This window comes from Nycticebus coucang, chromosome 9 (assembly GCF_027406575.1).
Source record: "Nycticebus coucang isolate mNycCou1 chromosome 9, mNycCou1.pri, whole genome shotgun sequence".
Lineage (NCBI taxonomy): Eukaryota > Metazoa > Chordata > Mammalia > Primates > Lorisidae > Nycticebus > Nycticebus coucang.
The window spans coordinates 29,382,678-29,399,904 of NC_069788.1; the positions used below are offsets into that span (position 1 = coordinate 29,382,678).

Below are 17,227 nucleotides of genomic sequence, written 5' to 3' on the forward strand. Positions count from 1 at the left end.
CTCCACTCGTTTGCTCTCTCTACTGGGAACAACTCATTTCCTCTTAACTAAATTACTTCAGAAATGTCAGCTAAGCCCAGATAGCAAACATAACAAGAAAGGGAGCCCATAATCTATGGGGTGATAGCAACATGGGTGAAAAATTAGATGGGTTAAGTTTTAGGAGGGGGCTTTGCCATAATTGGAGATATGGCATGGAGATACAGACATATATTCCTTATGTCCAAGTCATCTAGCTCCACAAACACAGGGGCAGAGACCACCAAATGCTAACCAGTTCCCAATCTTTTACTAAAAATTAGAATTTTAAAAAAATCTGTCTAAAAGCTCATTAGGAAATATTTTAAATGACTGAGTCTCCTGCCAGTTGTTGAAATTTAGGATATTTAGTTTAGAAAACTTTCTCACCTCTTTGACAAAATTAATTTCTTGTAAACATCCCTTATAAGGGACCAGGTGGGCAAGATGGCAGACTAGAGTGCAGGGAAAGGGCTAATGAGCCAATAACTTTAAGTGGTTCATAGTGAGTTAGAAAAATAAATCAGCCACTTATTTCTATTTTGCCTATGGCTCTCTAAAGATAAAAATATCATATTATGATCTTTTATTCATGTAATAAAGAAATAGCTCAAATATTAAATAATGGAATTGACCTAACACTTCATATTCATACCACACCCCCTGAATCAATTAAAGTGAATAAGTAGGGTGCTACTTAGATGTTTTAAGCTGTATGATTTTTACAAAAGCATTTGGGGACATAAAGTTACTCCAATGTTTCCTAAAACAGAAGTAGCTACTTTAGTCAATATTCTCCTTTTCTTATTCCTAGATATATATTTTTTTCCTTCACATTTCACTGAAAAACATACACAAGGTCTGAAACCAAAGCATCTCACATCTAAGAATATTTTCAGCTCCATTTTGCTATGCAAGCTAAGTTCCAAATATTTTTATTGGTCTAACTATTAATAACATTTCTGATTGGTCATCTGTTGGGCATGTCCCACTGCCAGCCCACATGATGTTGCTAGGATACAGAACCCTGAGCTAAGTGGTTCTAGCTTTCCATGAGAAGAGAGTGGAAACTAAAAAAAAAAAAAAAAAAAAAAAAAAAACAATGGAGAAGCTCCTCCTCCTCTCACTCCAATCAACCTGCAATTAACCAAAAGAGAAGACCCAAGAGAAAATGGTGAAAGTGTGCTGTCAGTCAGCACAGTGGCAAGTCTAACCGCCCAGCCCCGGTATCCTAGCAAACCCCAAAGCTGGCATTGCAAAACCAAAATGATAATTATCTGAAGAAGTAAGGGAGAGATGTTTGCAGCAACACTTAAAATAAATAGTTTTGCCCCAAACCTTACTATTCTTCAGGATATTCATTTCAAAGCCAAATGGCATCATTTCAAGTGCCGCTTACCCCATCCACCTCTCAAAGCTACTCTTCATACCTTTGTAAAAGAAGAAAATTTAGAATCCCTCGCCCAGTTTAGAATGCTTGCTTCACATGCCTCCTACTATTCCAATTTGACTCTGGATGGATTATTTCCGAAGCATCTTTTCTTTTAATTGTTTCTGTGAATGTCAAGTGGCTCAAGTGAATCATAAATGACTGAAGCTGGGGATTATTGACACCAAACATAAGGACAAGCTTTCTTCAGCATCAATAAGAAAGGGTTACAGTAGCTAAAATTGTATCTGCAAATACCAGGCCCTGTGATAATTAAAGATTGCACTGTTTACACATTTAAGCTCCTAAATTTGTGGCATGTGAGTGACATTCAGGCCTTTCAGCAGCCACACTAATCTCTAGGCATTCTCTCAGTGACTGTCAGAGAAGAGGAGAAAAAAATTAAGCAGCTGCAATACGCCCGAAATGAGTTATTGTAATTACATTTAATTAGTTTAATTAGTTAATTATTTTGCTTACAGCTGTACAAGAGACTGCAAACATTTGTTAATATCACATGCCCTTTAACAGTATGGGGTGATTCCACAGTCACACTAAATCATGAATGCATATGTAGGGAGATTTAGAAATGTGCATAGGCTGTCTCAGTTCTCAGGATACGCATATTTAGCAACACATTTGGCACAATTAAAAAAAATAATAAAAGAAACAACTCATAAAACACAGGGAACTGGGAATAAAATTACCACCAAAAAATCAAGTACAAAAACAAGAGTCGCAGTGACATAGGGTTTAGATCAGCAAACTCCAGTTATCAATGAAATAATTATAGCACATTTTTGAAGACAGTGTTTCCCAGCCGGTTCCAACATGATGATAGCTCAATTATTTAAGATGTGTCTAGATATGGCTACCAAATATCTCCTGAGAAACACAGCTGAATAGTCTCTGTCCCTGACTCTCTCTCATCCAAATTTCTGTCTGCAGTTTTCTCTCTGGCTTGTCCCATTACCTTCTTCCCCGACATGCCCTTTTACCATAGTCTGACAACCATTGTCCTATGACTGTGAACAAACATTCCTGTCTTATAAAATAACGAATCCCCCACAGTAAAAACTCATTATAAAGACATTAATGCACAAGAAAACTTTGCTTACTTTTGGGGGGAATAAGCCATACCTTTTTTAATGACAGACTGGTCCAATAGATTCATGCCGCTGTTATTGGCATCTTCAACTGACTGTGAATATAAAAATATCACTATTCAAATTGACTGGATATTAAAGAATTGCACACATAAATCATGTCATTCCAAACTGGAGTTTCTGTTATTTCCATTTATATTAATTCACAAAGGGAGGTTTTATTGTTATCATTATTACCTCCAAATAGACATAGAAATGAAATTCACCCCAATTATAAATTCTTCCAAGGGAAGAAGAGGAAAAAGGAAACTGCGAGAGACATTTGGGATGTGATACTGGCTTAGTTACTGTGCAAAACATAGGTATTACACAGTCAGATAAATCTTTATATTGTTTTCTCTATGAATTGTAAAAATTTGGCAACAGGCAAAAGATTTTCACCAATATTAGAGCAATTTCTGTTTTCCTTTCTATCCCAGTGCATCTTAACCCCAGAGCCATTTTACAAATACATAATAGTTTACATTACGGGCTTTTAATTAAAGTCTGAGCAATTTGGAATGGAATGCAAACAGCAACACATAGGAACATGTTTGCAAGCAGGATCGCACACCCACTGCAGTCCATACATGTCCTGTGAGCTCTGAGCTTCTTGCTGCACAATGGCAATCCCACCGAGGAACCTGCCCTATTCACCCTTCCTCCCAATTCGGGTGATGCTGCCTCTCAGCGAGGGACACACCTGTTAAGAAGATGGTAACTACAGACACACACACACACACACACACACACACGAATGAGGCTTGGATCCTCCCAGCCAGCACCTAGGTAATCTGTCTGCATGTAATGTTCATTTTCTATGCCAAAGTTTCATCCCAGAGAAAGTTTCAACCTTGAGCGTTGGCAGCACTTCTAAGGGGAAATAGCTGTTGAAGCGAGTTTCTTTACTGTCCGGATGCACATGAACAGAGTTCTGGCTGTGCATTCCGGGGTGTCCAAAAGAGTGGATTCCTCCCTCCCTATCCTCCCTGAAAAGAAATGTCAGGTCCTTCTGAAAAGTACAGTGATTTTTCTTGACCCTTAGAAACACAAATTTGGATCAATTTGTCACCCACTCTATAGAGAAGTAAAAAGGAAAGAACTCAAGAGTGAGGGGGTATTTTCATAGCACCTCCCACTCACGCTTGGTGCATCTCCAGACAGGGTGTGAGTTCATCACATGAGCTGTCTACCCTAAACTAGCAGCACTTTAGAAATGAAATGATCTCATCAGACGGGGGCATGTTATTTTGTTTCATTTTTAAAAGTCACTTTTCTGTCTTCATTTGAAAGGTGAAGAAAATTGTTACTCTCCATAGGAATTGTTTTCCTTGTTGCAGCAGGCCTTGCTCTTCTTAAGAAATAGTAAAAAATACTTCATGTAACTTGTTCATAACTTCTCAGGGGACCCCCCACGCCCAAATGCACTGGCTCTTGCGCATCCACAGGATCCGCGTCTGTCTACACTCGTATGTCTACAGTAGCAGTGTGTCTACGCAGGACAGAAATATTCACCTATGTCTGTGGGCAGGCAGACCCTCACACTGGCCTGGACGCATAAGCCCCCACACCGCACCCTCATGTTGGTACGTGAGTATGTATAAACGCCTCATCAGCGACGTGGGGTAGTTGTGGTAGTTAATGAGAAGAATCTTGTCTGATTTTCTATCTAATTACGGCCGCCTGCTGGGTTTTTGTACAGGATATTCACGCAGCATGCTGGCGCTTAATCGTCACAGGGAGGATCGTAAAGATTTAATTAGGACTGCATGCGGAAGCGCAGAAAAACAACTCAGACTCGTAATTACTAGACTTCTTTAGTTAAAAGTGATACCAGGGGTTGCTTTAAGACACTCGGGTGTGTTTGAATGTGGGTGTGTGTTTGGGGGGGCTTGATTTAACATCCTTATATATGTATACTCACGGGTGGTAGAGGTGACGAAGGTTAGAGAGCAAGGAAGGAAAAAGAAAAGAGCTGTACCTCTGCACCTGACACTAAACAAATCCCAAACTAGGTTGTCATCTCCCTCTCTGTCACTGTTTTTCTTAGTTTTTAACACTTGTAGTCCCCCCCCAACACAAAATGGGTGAAATGTAGCATACCCAGAACCCAAACAGCGATTTGCTAGTTTAATAGCCCCTGTGAGTAAATTGAAATAGAGATTGACAGGGTTTTATCGTTTCATTTAAAAAAATATTAGAAGCATTTGGTTAATTAGCTCTCCTCCTTCTCTCCTCTCGGGGTCTGGGCGGTGGCTTTGCAAGTGCGTCTGAGTCACACAACATCTCAGCAACCTCCTAGATCCAAAGGCCAGGCAGTGCCCTCAGGGTCTGTCTGGTCCATGGTTGGGGGGACATTTGGAACACACATCCGGCCCTTGAGATTGAGCAAGAGACTTCAAGGTCTGGTCAACCCATTCCATACGGTCTGGGAACATTGAACCCCAACTGGCTTGTGTAACTTTAACCCCCAGCTCCAGATGCCTAACTCGGAAGTAAATTCTTCCAAATGGAGCAGCTGCTGGATTTTGGGCTCTGGTCTTGGGGACATCTCCCTCTGTCTTTGTTACCTGCCCTGAGTAACTTCAACTTCACCCTGTCCTCAGGAGGTCTATCAATGTCTTAGAGATGGTGGGAGGCTGTTTCTGCCCCAGTTTCTCTCCAGGACAGATGCAGGGTATATTCCTTGAGACCCCTTCACTGAGGATCACCCAGAGGAGGTCCCCCATGGGCCTCCCACCTCCTCAGGTGACAAGCTGGGATAAAGCTAGAGCAAGAAGAGAGAGGAGTGTCCGGGAGCAGGGAGGGTGTGAGGGCTCCGGCCAGTTCCTTCTCTTTTTGGCTATCTCTGCAGTCTATATTATCATCAGCAACACCTCGGCCAGGGTTGATGCTTTGACTAGAGTATTCCCCCAGATGTACACTGACCCAGCTGTATTTTTCTCATCCTTTGTGAATTTCTCCACTCAACACCCCTCACAATTCAGTCTTTAAGAAAACATCTAAAACCAAAGAAATCTGCTCTCCCTTTTTTTTGGAGGGGGGGAAGGATTTCCGAGTTCTGTCACCTGAGCCACTTGGCCTGAAGGATGGTAGTGACAAGGCATTAGCATCACCAACAGCAATGGTGATGATTTGATCCCACTTTCATTATCCAGCACTTTGAACCATACTCAGAAAGGTTAATTTAAAAACTTTTTCTCCCCCAAGACACATATTACCCCCAATGCATTAAAAAACTATTAAATATTTCCTTTCTGATATTCCAAAATGAGCAGTGTCCTCCAGACAGGAACAGTTAAGCTCCGTTAAATCAACAAAATCATCACTCTTATCACTATGGGTAATTTCAACCACAAAGCAGGTGATTTCATCTTTTTTTTGGAAATAATAAATAACTGAATTTCTTTTAAAACAATAAACCATCATAGACCTCACACAGGCAGCATCTGATACGGTCACCACATTTTAACTGTTTTAAAATATATTTTTCTTCAGCAAAGTAAAAAAAAATGACTCATGTATCCTTTTCTCTTTATCATTTTATTTTTTTCCTTTGCTTCAGAGGTATGTCTAAAAAGATGCATAATATATACAACTACACCAATGAGGCCAAAGTGTCAATTAAATGGCTTTCAACCATATTTATTTTTTCTAGAGACTACTTAAATTAGGGTGAAAAAGGAAACCTGCTCAGGATCACTCCGACAGTTTTTAGGAATCATTTCTTTGATGTTTCTTTGTTTAGTTTAACCAACTATTCTCAACCAAATCAGGCTCTATTGTGTAGGCTGCAGATGGGATAGTGGGTGGATAGGGGGAGTGTTTTGAGCCTTTTGTTTTAAAAATAAACACGTGACACCTCTTCTACTGGGATGGTAGCAGCCAGGAAAGAAGGGTGTTAATAGAGAGGGAGGGCTGGAGAGAGAGGTTCAGAACATTGTTTCAGTCATTTAATGGACCCAAAAATGAAAAGAATGTCCATGAACTACCAAATCAAATTGTGGCTTTGGGGTTTCTTCCCAACAGATACTCTATCTTTTGGATGAGGCCTAGAACTCTATCTTGCAAAAGGTCTCTGCAGCTCATGGGACATTCAAAGCAAGACCTGGCTAGTGGAAGGCAGGGCAGGGCTGTCTTCCAATGTGCGTTGTCATGCTTAACAAAATCTTTACAAATCCAGCAGACATTTCTGAAGTATATACAGAGACCCCCGCCTAGTTTCTAGGCAGACAGTCTTCCCCAGCCAAGACAGTGGGACAGGCCCACCTTGGGGTGCGCACCTTGGTGAAGGGATGGTACTAAGCCTGTTCCACGAAGCACCAGAGAATATGCGGGAGTTGGTAGCTGGGGCAAGACAAAAGTATTAGCCTCATTTCAAATTATCTCAAACTATCAAAACACATGCACTTGTTCCTCCTTCAACATTTAATTTATAGTGGCCCTGACTTTTCACAATTAGACCTCTATAAATCGCCACTTAGAGCTACACAGACACATACACATCAACAGTTATAAATATGTTCTGTCCAACTAATCCTGTTCTAAAAATTAGAACTACCTCCCGCCAAAGACACAGAGCTGCCCCTCCCCCCAGCCCCGCATTCGTTATGGTCCGTCTTGTTATTTCGTTTGTGGTTACCTGGACGTCTTCCATGCCGGGATGGCCGAGGCCGTGCAGCGAGAGGCTGTCACCCATGCCGGCGTCCAGGCCGTGGTGCGCCGAGTGCAGCAGCACGTCCGGCCGGCGGACCGAGTGATAGTCCCTCCGGGGGTCAAGGCCCGAGAGCTGGGGCAAGGCGGCCCGAGGCTGGGGCAGGAGAGAGCCGGCTTCCGAACCCACTTCTTGCCGCTGTCGTTGTCCCCAGGGGTGCTGCTGGGGCTGGTGCAGTGGGTTCAGGGAGTAAGGGTCGTTGACGTGGGAGTAGGGGTCCTGGCTCTGGTGGTAGGGGAGCGGTTGGTAGGGGGGCGGGAAGTAGGGCGGCTGGAAGTCCGACGACGGAGTGTGGGACAGCGGCGGAGCGCTCGAGTAGGGTCCTTGGGACACCGAGCCCAGCTGCGAGAGCCGGGAGCTGTGGCTCGGGACGCCATCATGCCGGTCCTGGGAGCGGAGAGACGAAAAGAGAGAGAGGGAGGGAGAGATGGAGCCAGAGAGAGAGAGAAAGAGAGAGTGACAGAGAAGAAGAAAAAAAATACAAGCGACAAATGGAGAAGCCGGGCTTCAGTATGCTCTTCCCAGGACAGGGGAATTAGGGGACTGAAACTTAGACCCCTAAGTTGACTCAGAGGGCCACATGATTTCAGCAATTTCATACTCGAGGCTTTGTCGAGAAAAGGGGTGAAGGGATTACCCACTTAACTAACATTTGAGCCGCCTTTTGGGAGTGGAAAGCAGACGCAAAGGGCAGGGAGAAGGAACTGTGAGTGGAGGGAGATTCTAAATGACTTAATTAAAAATGTAAGAGCCTTACATATGGTGTTTGCTCCTCTGGGTGTTTTTAACTATTTTTTCTAACTCTTCTAGAGGTTCAAAGAACAACAAATAAAACTTCATGGTATTTGCTGTACTGCTTCTCCAAGTAAAAACCAACTTTTGCCTTCACCGTGCAGCTGGCTGATCCGGAGCTTCCCACACAACCTGATAATTCAGGGAGTTCCCAAGAATCTGCCAGATCTGAGTTCCCAGTCACCCCTCCCTCCCCAGGAGAAATTAAATAACTTAAATAGCATTGGATTGAAATGGATTTCATTTGAAATCATATCCTACGTCCATGTTAAATCCAATTGTGGTTCACAGGAGTTATTTCCAATGTTTTTCTCTACCTAATGCTACTATCCTCCAGAGTGTAAAAATGAAGGACCTCAAGTTGGGATGGGGGAAAAGCCCAGGCAACTTATTCTTGGTCCTATCTCAATTGTAAACTAAATGAAAGAAGGGGGAGGGTATGTGTGTTAAGTTTCTCCCTCTCCTTTGTGGAAATGCCATGGTAAAGTCCCTACGGTTCTTTTTACAGAATAATAGTCACCTAAATTTCCAAACTGCAATGGCAAATAAAAAGTTTTTCTCTTTGGCCTCCCTCCTCCCAGCTGACTCGTGGAGCTCAGACGGAGAACACACAATGCAGAGAGAAGCAGCTGCAGCCTCGTCCAATTATGGTGCTAAATTACCAAGCCAAAGGCGCTCAAAGGAAGACAGAGAGAGACGGAGTGTGAGACACGCGCGCACACACACATATACACACAGAGACGCAGAGACAGAGAGACAGTGAGAGGAGGGAGCATGCAATTCTGGTAACACGTGAATCCAAACTCACCATGGATGAATAGGTGTGGACTAACATCTGGAAAAAAAAGCCTGGTTACTGCTCAAAATCAGACAATGTTTTTTTAAAAAATCAAGGAGTCCAGCAGAGAAGGGAGCTGGACACAGGAGCTGAGCTTGAGGTGCTTCCAGGACAAGCCATCAAAAAAAAAAAAATACCCTCCCCAACAAGATTGGTGATGCCTGTCACACACAGACAGAACTGTTCATCTGTCTCTTGCTGTCTTTTTGGCCTCTTTTCTTCTGCCGTTCTTCGGGGCTCCAGATGCAGTCCTCTTCCACCCGAAGCTGGGCTCAGACTGCTCGGGCGCCCCTTCCTCCCTCCGCTTGCCTACACCGCCTCATAATAATTGATATTCATGACTATTAATATTACACGAGTACTTTAAAGGGAGAATGGAGGACAAATGGAGCGTGAAGCAGCAGCCAGCGCAGAGCTCCCCTACTATTGTAAATGACGTTCATTCAGTGGAGAATTACTAGATGTAATCAGACGAGGGGGCTGGCAAAGGCAGACTGGGGAAAAACTTTAGCAGGAAAGAGGCAGAACTTCAATTAACTGAGCCGGGGACACGCGTAAAGCAGCCACTACTCCTTTGGACAAGGCAGTGAGGGAGAGCAGCTCTGGGGCCTCGTATAGAATGTAGGTGTTCTGGTACCTGAAGAGAGACTTTCCTAATGGGAAGAACTGATTGCCTTAGGTGCTTTGTGTGCAGATTAAAAAACAAAATAAAAAGGTGTTGCTTCATCATTTGGAGGGGAGAGAAAAGTAAACCTGTGGGCCCAGTTGTTTACAATAACATTTGCAAACTTTTACTGAATGTGGAAGATTATGGTCATTTATTAAAGGACAGAGGCAAGACGGGGGCTTTTCATCTCTTGTGCAGCCTTTAGTGCTGACATAGTCTGTGATTTTTACCTCTGTTTAAAACGTATGCAATCAATCTTCAAGTACACTAAACGTATCCTTTCCAGGCAAAGCCAGGGGCAACAGAAAACCTTTTTGGATGTTTCAGGAACCCGTTCAACTGGCCTGACTGCCATTTCTGTTAAAGTTCAACCTTAGTCCAGACTTAAATAGGCTCCTTCCACTGTAATACGGGTTATCCTGTTGTTGTTCCTTTCTTTTTTAGCAGGAATTTTAGGCAGATGGGAATGCCTTTAATATTCTCTCTCTCCAATCTCATCTTTTTCTCTCCATTGTCCTCTTTTCTCTTTCCCCTTCCACTTCACCTCTCCCTCTTCCTCTCTCCCTCCTTTCTCATTTATTTAACCAGTTTACTGTAAGACAAGTATTACCCTGATTGTTTTCTAGAACCCACTCAAATCCCTCTACCTCGAGCTATTCCACCATAGCCCCGTTCCCGGAAATGTCGTGCCCACTTTGGGGACTCATATTGTTTAGGACAGTCCTAGTGCGTTTGACTTTACCATTATCCCGCCTTTTAAGGAAAGAAAAGGAGGCAGAACGAAGCAAACCGCCCCACCAGGCGTGAGGGCGCGGCTCCTCGTTACAGTCTTTACAGAACCCCGGAGAGCAAAGGAAAGCCCCAAGCATCCTTCAGCCAAAAAACCCGAATCTCCCTCTCTTCCTCTTTTTATTCTCTTCCTCCCTTGCTCTGTCTGTCTCTCTTCCTCCCTTTTCCCACAGCCATACACGTACCCCCCAAAATTAGGGTTCTAGGCTGCCCAGAGCTGGGCACCGAGCTCTGTCTGCGGGACGCTGGTCGGAGCCCCTGTTGCAGGACTGGGCGAGCGTCTTAGAGGAGCTTGCAGGCGGCTTTGGTGAATCGCTCCTTCTTACTACGCGGTAGGCGCTTCCCGGCAGGGCTTTCGGGAGTCACCCGGGAGCGGCGAGGTCGCGCGGCGGTCTCGGCTCTACGAGGAGCCTCGGTGTTTCCGCCACCAGCGCAGCTCCAGCCCCGCCTGGGGAGCGCGCTTCTCGTTCCCTCTCTTCGCTCCAACTTTTCAAATCTTTGCTTTCTCCTTCGCCCCGCTCCGACTCCCCCCTTTTCTCAACTCCTTTTCTCCTATTTTGAAGCTTTTTTGCCTTTCTCCCCTCCCTCGACGTCTTCTCAGAGCCCGCGCTTTCTCCCGTCCCCTTGCACTAAACTGAGGCTCGCTCAGGCCATTCCGCTGCAGAGCGCGGTTCCTCGGCGTCCAGCCGGCTGTTTCCACCCTGTCCAGCCTCTGCGCCCGCGCCCCCCGGCCGGCCGCCCGCCAAGCCCGGGAGCCCTGGAGCCGCGCGGCCGCTGTCGGCCCTAGCCCGAGACCGAAGGGGCTCTGGCGAGCGCGGTCCCGGCTCCTCCGAGGCGGCAGGCGGCCGCCGACCGGGCGCAACTTCTCGCGCCCTGAGGAGCGGAGCTACCAGCCTCAGCGCTAGGGAGCCGCGCGTGCCGAACACGGGCAGAACGTTCGTTAACAGAGCCCGAAGATGAGGGGCTTCCATCTCTCTCTGCACGCACTCACCCTCAAAGAAGCAAAACATAAGAAGACAAAATAAAAAATTTGCTCTGACTTCTGGATTCTGCCCTGTTCATCCACGTTATCTGTCCATCTACCCCTCTCCCTCTAATTTTCTGTCCTCTACTTGGATCCCTTTGTTATCGATTTCGGAAATTTCATTGAAAATAAAAATTCAAAACTCGAGTTCTTTTACGAATGAGATTTGAAAACCCAATTCTCTTCCACACGGAAAACGAGGCGAGCCTCTGCCTTTGTCAGAATGTTTTCTCTGACAGTCTGCCCTACATTCAAGAGCACCACATCCCCATCAGATCTGGGGGGTGGGGGGGGGGCGAGCAAGAGAGAAAAATAAAAGAAAAAAATTTCCTAAAGGTCGCCAGATTTGAACCTTAAAGTCCCTTTTCAGAAATAGCGAAGTTTCCCTAAGCCAGCTTTTCTAAAAGTTAAAGAAAGCTGTGAAAACCGACAGGAAATGTATGAGTAAATAGCTTAAAAATATATATCAGTTGGGGTGTCAAGAAGCTCAAATTCTCTATCTGCAAAGCTCTAAGATGCATCTGGGGGTGTCTGCTCACCTCATAGATATCTTCGTACTTGACATTCTCCACGAGCTTCCAGAGCATGATGGCAGCCTGGTCTCTAGGAGGTGAGTGCATTCATGTGAGGAGCAGATGTCTGGCTTCTCAGGACTCCGCTGTCTGTAATGATCCATCTATAATTGGAAATGGGGGATACACACCAAATCCGACGCTCCTCTCCCATCGCAACTTATATCTGTTGTCTCAAACAATAGGCTGGACAAGCAAGCTTCAGCAGAGAGAAAAAACATTACTGCACATGCATGAGTTAGATGTAACCCACAGACATATATATTATAAAAATCATAAACACGTATTTACACCCAGACACCCACATATACTTATATAAGCACCCCTGGATCACAGAGAGTCTACAGACTCTCAATGTGCATTTAGAAGAGAGTTGTTCAGTGATTAATATAAATACATACATTTAAAAAACCTCTATGTTGGAAATGATAAATCATTATAGCCACAAACTAAAGTCTTTACCATTCGTAATGAGAAACCAGGCAGCAACAGTCTTCTATTTTCTATGTAGATTTTAAGGGGGGGGGCATTACTAAGACATTTTTAAACGCAAAAGCTTCCTATTCATGTGTGTTCAGGAGGAGGGTATTTTGAAAACTGGATGTGGGGATTTTAAGGGTGATCTCTCTGTGTCGGTGGCTACACAACTTTTTTTTTTTTTTTAACTTTACTTCTGTCGCTGTAGAACAATAAAGCTAGCCACCAAGGTGACCATTTCTAATATTTTCCAGTCGTTTTGCCCAACACATTTGGAAACTTAAACACACCCCAGTCTGTGCTAGTTGTTGTTTTAGAGGTTGTTTATGTGCATTTTCAATGGATTCCATGCACCATTCTTCTTGGCTTGAGTGTCCATTTTAGCAAGTTTTTTTCAGACGTTGCAAGCAACATACAGATTCACACAATGTTAATTTTGAGCTTTCGTTGCAGAGGCACAGGGTGTTTTATATCCGCATCTGTTGTCTTTTATAATCGTAAAGAGTCTAGAGATGGTCACCTGAATCTTAGAGAAGGACTTTAAGCAGCATGTTCTTTAAAGAGACAGTGAAAAATATTTTAGGGTGTGCGTGTTTTTCTAAAGTATATTTCCCCTAATAAGGTGATTTTTATAGTTTTCTTTAAAAGGAAAACATAACCAAAACAAAGTTAACGAAACCTTGAAAATGGGTGCCCTTTAAGGCACAGGGTTTCTGAGTTTCATCACTGGTTGCTCACTTGTTCCCCTTTCCCCATCCTCTGTTTTTCTACTCCTTTCAGGATGCACAGGGCTCCTCACAGCCAGAAGAGAAGCCCAGAAGAGAATCTTTGCCCCTGGGGCTGAAAATAAATGGCAGGAGGGAATGAGGAGGTACCTGGACAATTCGGGGGTGAAAGTTACGAAACCAGATAAGAGTGCGTCTGTAAAAGGCGATTGTCTTTAAATCCATAACGGCTTTGAGGGGCTGTGTGAGAACAGGGTCCGACGCTTTTCGGGCAGAGGGCTCCGGACAACCGCGGCGGATACCAAATTCTACAAAAACCAAGGAGACAGTTCAAGAAGTGCGGAATGCACAATTCTGCAGATTTTCAACTTATTTCTTTTTAATGATAAATCAAATGAACACAAAGAAGGTGCTTTAGAAGGAATTTCAGAAATAAACCCTTTCATCTTTTCTAGTCCTTTTTTTTTTGTTTTGCCTTTCCCTTCCTCCTTCCCCATCCTCCTTCAGTCTCTCCCTTCTACTCCCTTTTTTTCCTCCCTACCACCCACCCACCCAACCTCCCACCCTTCCTTCCTTCCTTCCTTCTTCCCTTTCCTCTCTTCCTCCCTTCCCTTTCCTCCCTTCATTTTTTTTCTTTCCTCTCCTTTAAATATTAACTCCAGGTCATACAGAATCTGTATAGATTTTCACCAGAAGCATGAGCAAAGATTTTCCTGTTTGCCCCCCAGAGAAGGTTAGGAGGTGGGAGGCATTCTTCCTGACCTTATCGTGTGTGGGACTTAAAACGGGTTTCATACCCCCCACCCTTCTAGAACTAAAATCAGTCCAAGATCAATACTTTGAAAGATAAATATTACAGACTCGGAAATCCAGATTCTCCAGACACAAATTTATTAATGGGAATAATTATCTCCTGCCCTTCAGATCAATAACTCTATTATCTTTATTACCTAAAGATCATGTCAACCTAAATAAAGTGCATTTGGACAAATCTGATTCTTTTTTCTCTAAATACCTGTACTTTTAACACTTTAAATCTCTTTTTGGTAATCATCGATTAATCTAAAACAAATAAACTCTAAGTTTTAACAAAACAAAAAACCTGAGAGGTATAATTCTATGTATATGACTGTTTTTTAAAATTCTATTGTGTTAGTATGACTCTTGTAGCCTTATATATGCATAATTTCATTTTTAATAAGCAATTTTATTTTATGCTAATGGTATGTATTTCTAAAAGTAGCAGCGTCTTGAAATATTTAGTTAACATATAGTATTATAAATTCTTAAATGAAATTGAATAAATCTGGTTTTATTAAGAGTGAAGCATAAACCTAAAAATATATACACTTATATACATACAGATACATACATAATAGTCCAAAATGCATAGGATAATTTAAAAACCCTAGTTAATTTTTTAACGAGCATATTACTCGAAAAATTCTAGAAATTGCAAGGTAAACCTTTCTTGAATGTTTCTTGAGTCATTGAACGGACAACAGCGCCCTCTGTCGGGATTTTGTAAAAGCAAAACCTGCGTGGTCTCTCGATTTCTTTTTTGCAGATTTCTTTCGGTTCTTCTAAACCTGCTATTATGAAGAGGATAAAAAAGTTCATTTCTTAGTTTAATCTACTAAATTTAGAAGCTTTTGTTTTAGCATCCAAAAAGTCCAAACGCTCCCCACCCCCAAATGTACAAATAAACTTGAGCAGGCCTCTCTCGCTCTTACTTTCTATTGCATTTCCTGGTAACACCCAATCACGTGACACAGACAGATTTCCGCAAGAAGTCAATAAATGCAAACGCAAAAATAAAACAAACTCTGGATTTTGGAGAGAATTCGATGGTGAAAATTGCATTTTCATTATCATTTTGTTTCGCCTTATGCCCGTATTTCTCATTCAGGACTCGCACGCGCTGGCTAGGTGGGACCGCTCTTGAGACATCCTAGATCATTATAGTTGCATTTTCCCTTTACGTTTATATTCATTTTAGTTTATCACAGCAAAGGAGAGAGTTATTAGGACTCTTCTCTTTTTCTGCCTCAGATCGAAGGAATATTGTTCAATAAGTGTAAGAGCCAACAATCAAAAGCAAATACACCCAGCTTGAAGCCCTCTGCTGGCGGTTTTCAGAGTAAGTTTATGACTTTTTATTTTATTTTTTAATACTACCGAAAAAATATCGTTACATTAAGTCAAGGTCAGCTATTAGCACTCTCATATCTTCTTTCTCCTTTCTTTTAAAAATCTAATGAAGATCTAAATTTCTTCGACTTTCTTCCTTGTTTCTCACCTTGGCACCTGTGGGTTAAAGCATCATGAGCTAGCTCCCTTTGTAGACGCCTGAGGACCACCCTTTCCTTTTTCATTTCACAATCTCCTTGGATTTCCTTTTCTATCTATTCAAAACACAAAAACAATCAAGTGGAAAAAGCCAACACTTAGAATTATGGTGTTAATTTTGAGGCCTGGCTCTTCTCAGTCTAGGTGGCTGGGCAAGCTACTTAGTGGCCTGAAACTCAGAGTATTGAGTTATGAAATGGAAATAATTGTGAAACTTTACTAAAATGACACCTGTGGAAGAATAGATGTGACACTAGTGCTTGTAAACAATTTAATTTTTCATTATTCTCTCAAAACATTGAGCTAAGTGGCAAGAAAGTGGAGGCTTCTATCAGCTAGGGACTTGCATAAGCTCCTGAGTAGAAAGTGGTAGTAGAAACACCAATTTAAGTCTTCTGACTATCTACTTAGCAGTTTTCCATGATGCTGTCTTATTTCCTTCCTTCTGAAATTAAGGGGAAGATACTTTTGGATTATCAAAATTTTCAGGGGTATTTCCCCCTGGATTAGGGGATATGAAATAGGAAAAGCAAGAGAGAAAGAGAGAGAGAAGGAAACACAGCTATCTTCAACTTACTCCGGTACTGCTCCACCTCTTATGTATCAGAAGCATTATTGTCCACCAAGTTGGTTAATAAGACAAGACAGCTTTGCTTTTTATTGTGGCATTTGACTCCTTTTTTTTTTTTTTTTTAACCATGTTTCTGTCCTGAAGCGTTACCATGATTATATCTTTTGGGAAACGTTGTTATGCCTTTTAAACATCAGTTTAGAAAAATTACTGTTGAACGTGTGAAATTACAATTCAAACACCTGCTCTCAGATTTATAGGGTTTCGATATCACATGGGTTTCAGTGATTTGGTATGAGGAAACAAAATAGGAGGGACTAATGTTTGCACAAGAGTGTTTTAAAAATTAAACGTGGGTAGAATTATCTCTGAATTGACTCTTCATATTTATACAGGTTGAGGCAAGCACTGAAAAGGAAACAGCAATTTTAAATTTTTATTTGAGACAGAGTCCCAGTTTGTTGCCCTCGATAGAGTGCCGTGGCGTCACAGCTCATAGCAACCTCAAAATCTTGGGCTTAAGCAATTCTCTTGCCTCAGCCTTCCAAGTAGCTGGGACTACAGGCACCCACAACGATGCTGGGCTATTTTTAGAGATGAGGTCTTGCTCTGGATCAGGCTGGTCTTGAACTCACGAGCTCAGGCAATCTACCCACCTCAACCTCCCAGAATACTGAGATTACAAGGGTGAGCCACCGTGCCTGGACAGCATTCCTTACTTTAACCATAACACGGAGTTAATGGTACATCTGTGAATTTGTAAAGTGATGTTGAATTGAACTCATTTGTGAGAATAAAAATAACTGTAACAGTGAAAACTCTTCCTTTCTCCTCATACTTTTGAGGAGCAATAGTAATTTTATTCTCAAGTATGAAGGATTTTCTATTGAATTGTGGGGGTGTGAAGTGGTCAAGGGGGCAGGGTTGAAATTTCTATCTGTTGTAGATAATGTGATTAAGGAATGGAAGATGAGAGGCGGAAGTAAATGATGCAAACAGCCATACAAAAATTGTTTTTAATACCAGCAGGTATTTCACACACAGAATGTGAGAGATGTGTGTCTCCTCTGCCATGGCTGATGAGGGAGGACAGGTACTTTCATCAGTGTGGACGGTT

General features: G+C 42.7%; 1 protein-coding gene across 3 annotated transcripts in view; it reads right to left on the bottom strand.

The window, feature by feature from the left end:
- TFAP2B (transcription factor AP-2 beta) overlaps nt 1-12,134 on the bottom strand; it is a 28,252-nt gene extending 16,118 nt beyond the window's left edge. For 2 of the 3 annotated variants that reach the window (XM_053603569.1, XM_053603568.1), the window contains exons 1-3: nt 11,956-12,134; nt 7,235-7,693; nt 2,588-2,648 (exon numbers count right to left, since the gene is read on the bottom strand). In XM_053603569.1, the coding sequence (XP_053459544.1) occupies nt 2,588-2,648; nt 7,235-7,693; nt 11,956-12,036 (601 nt within the window). In that variant the 5' untranslated portion in view covers nt 12,037-12,134. Of the gene's footprint in view, nt 1-2,587; nt 2,649-7,234; nt 7,694-8,906; nt 9,563-11,955 lie in introns of those variants that run through there. The other variant, XM_053603570.1, reaches the window with a different exon arrangement.
- Nucleotides 12,135-17,227: the final 5,093 nt, after the last annotated feature.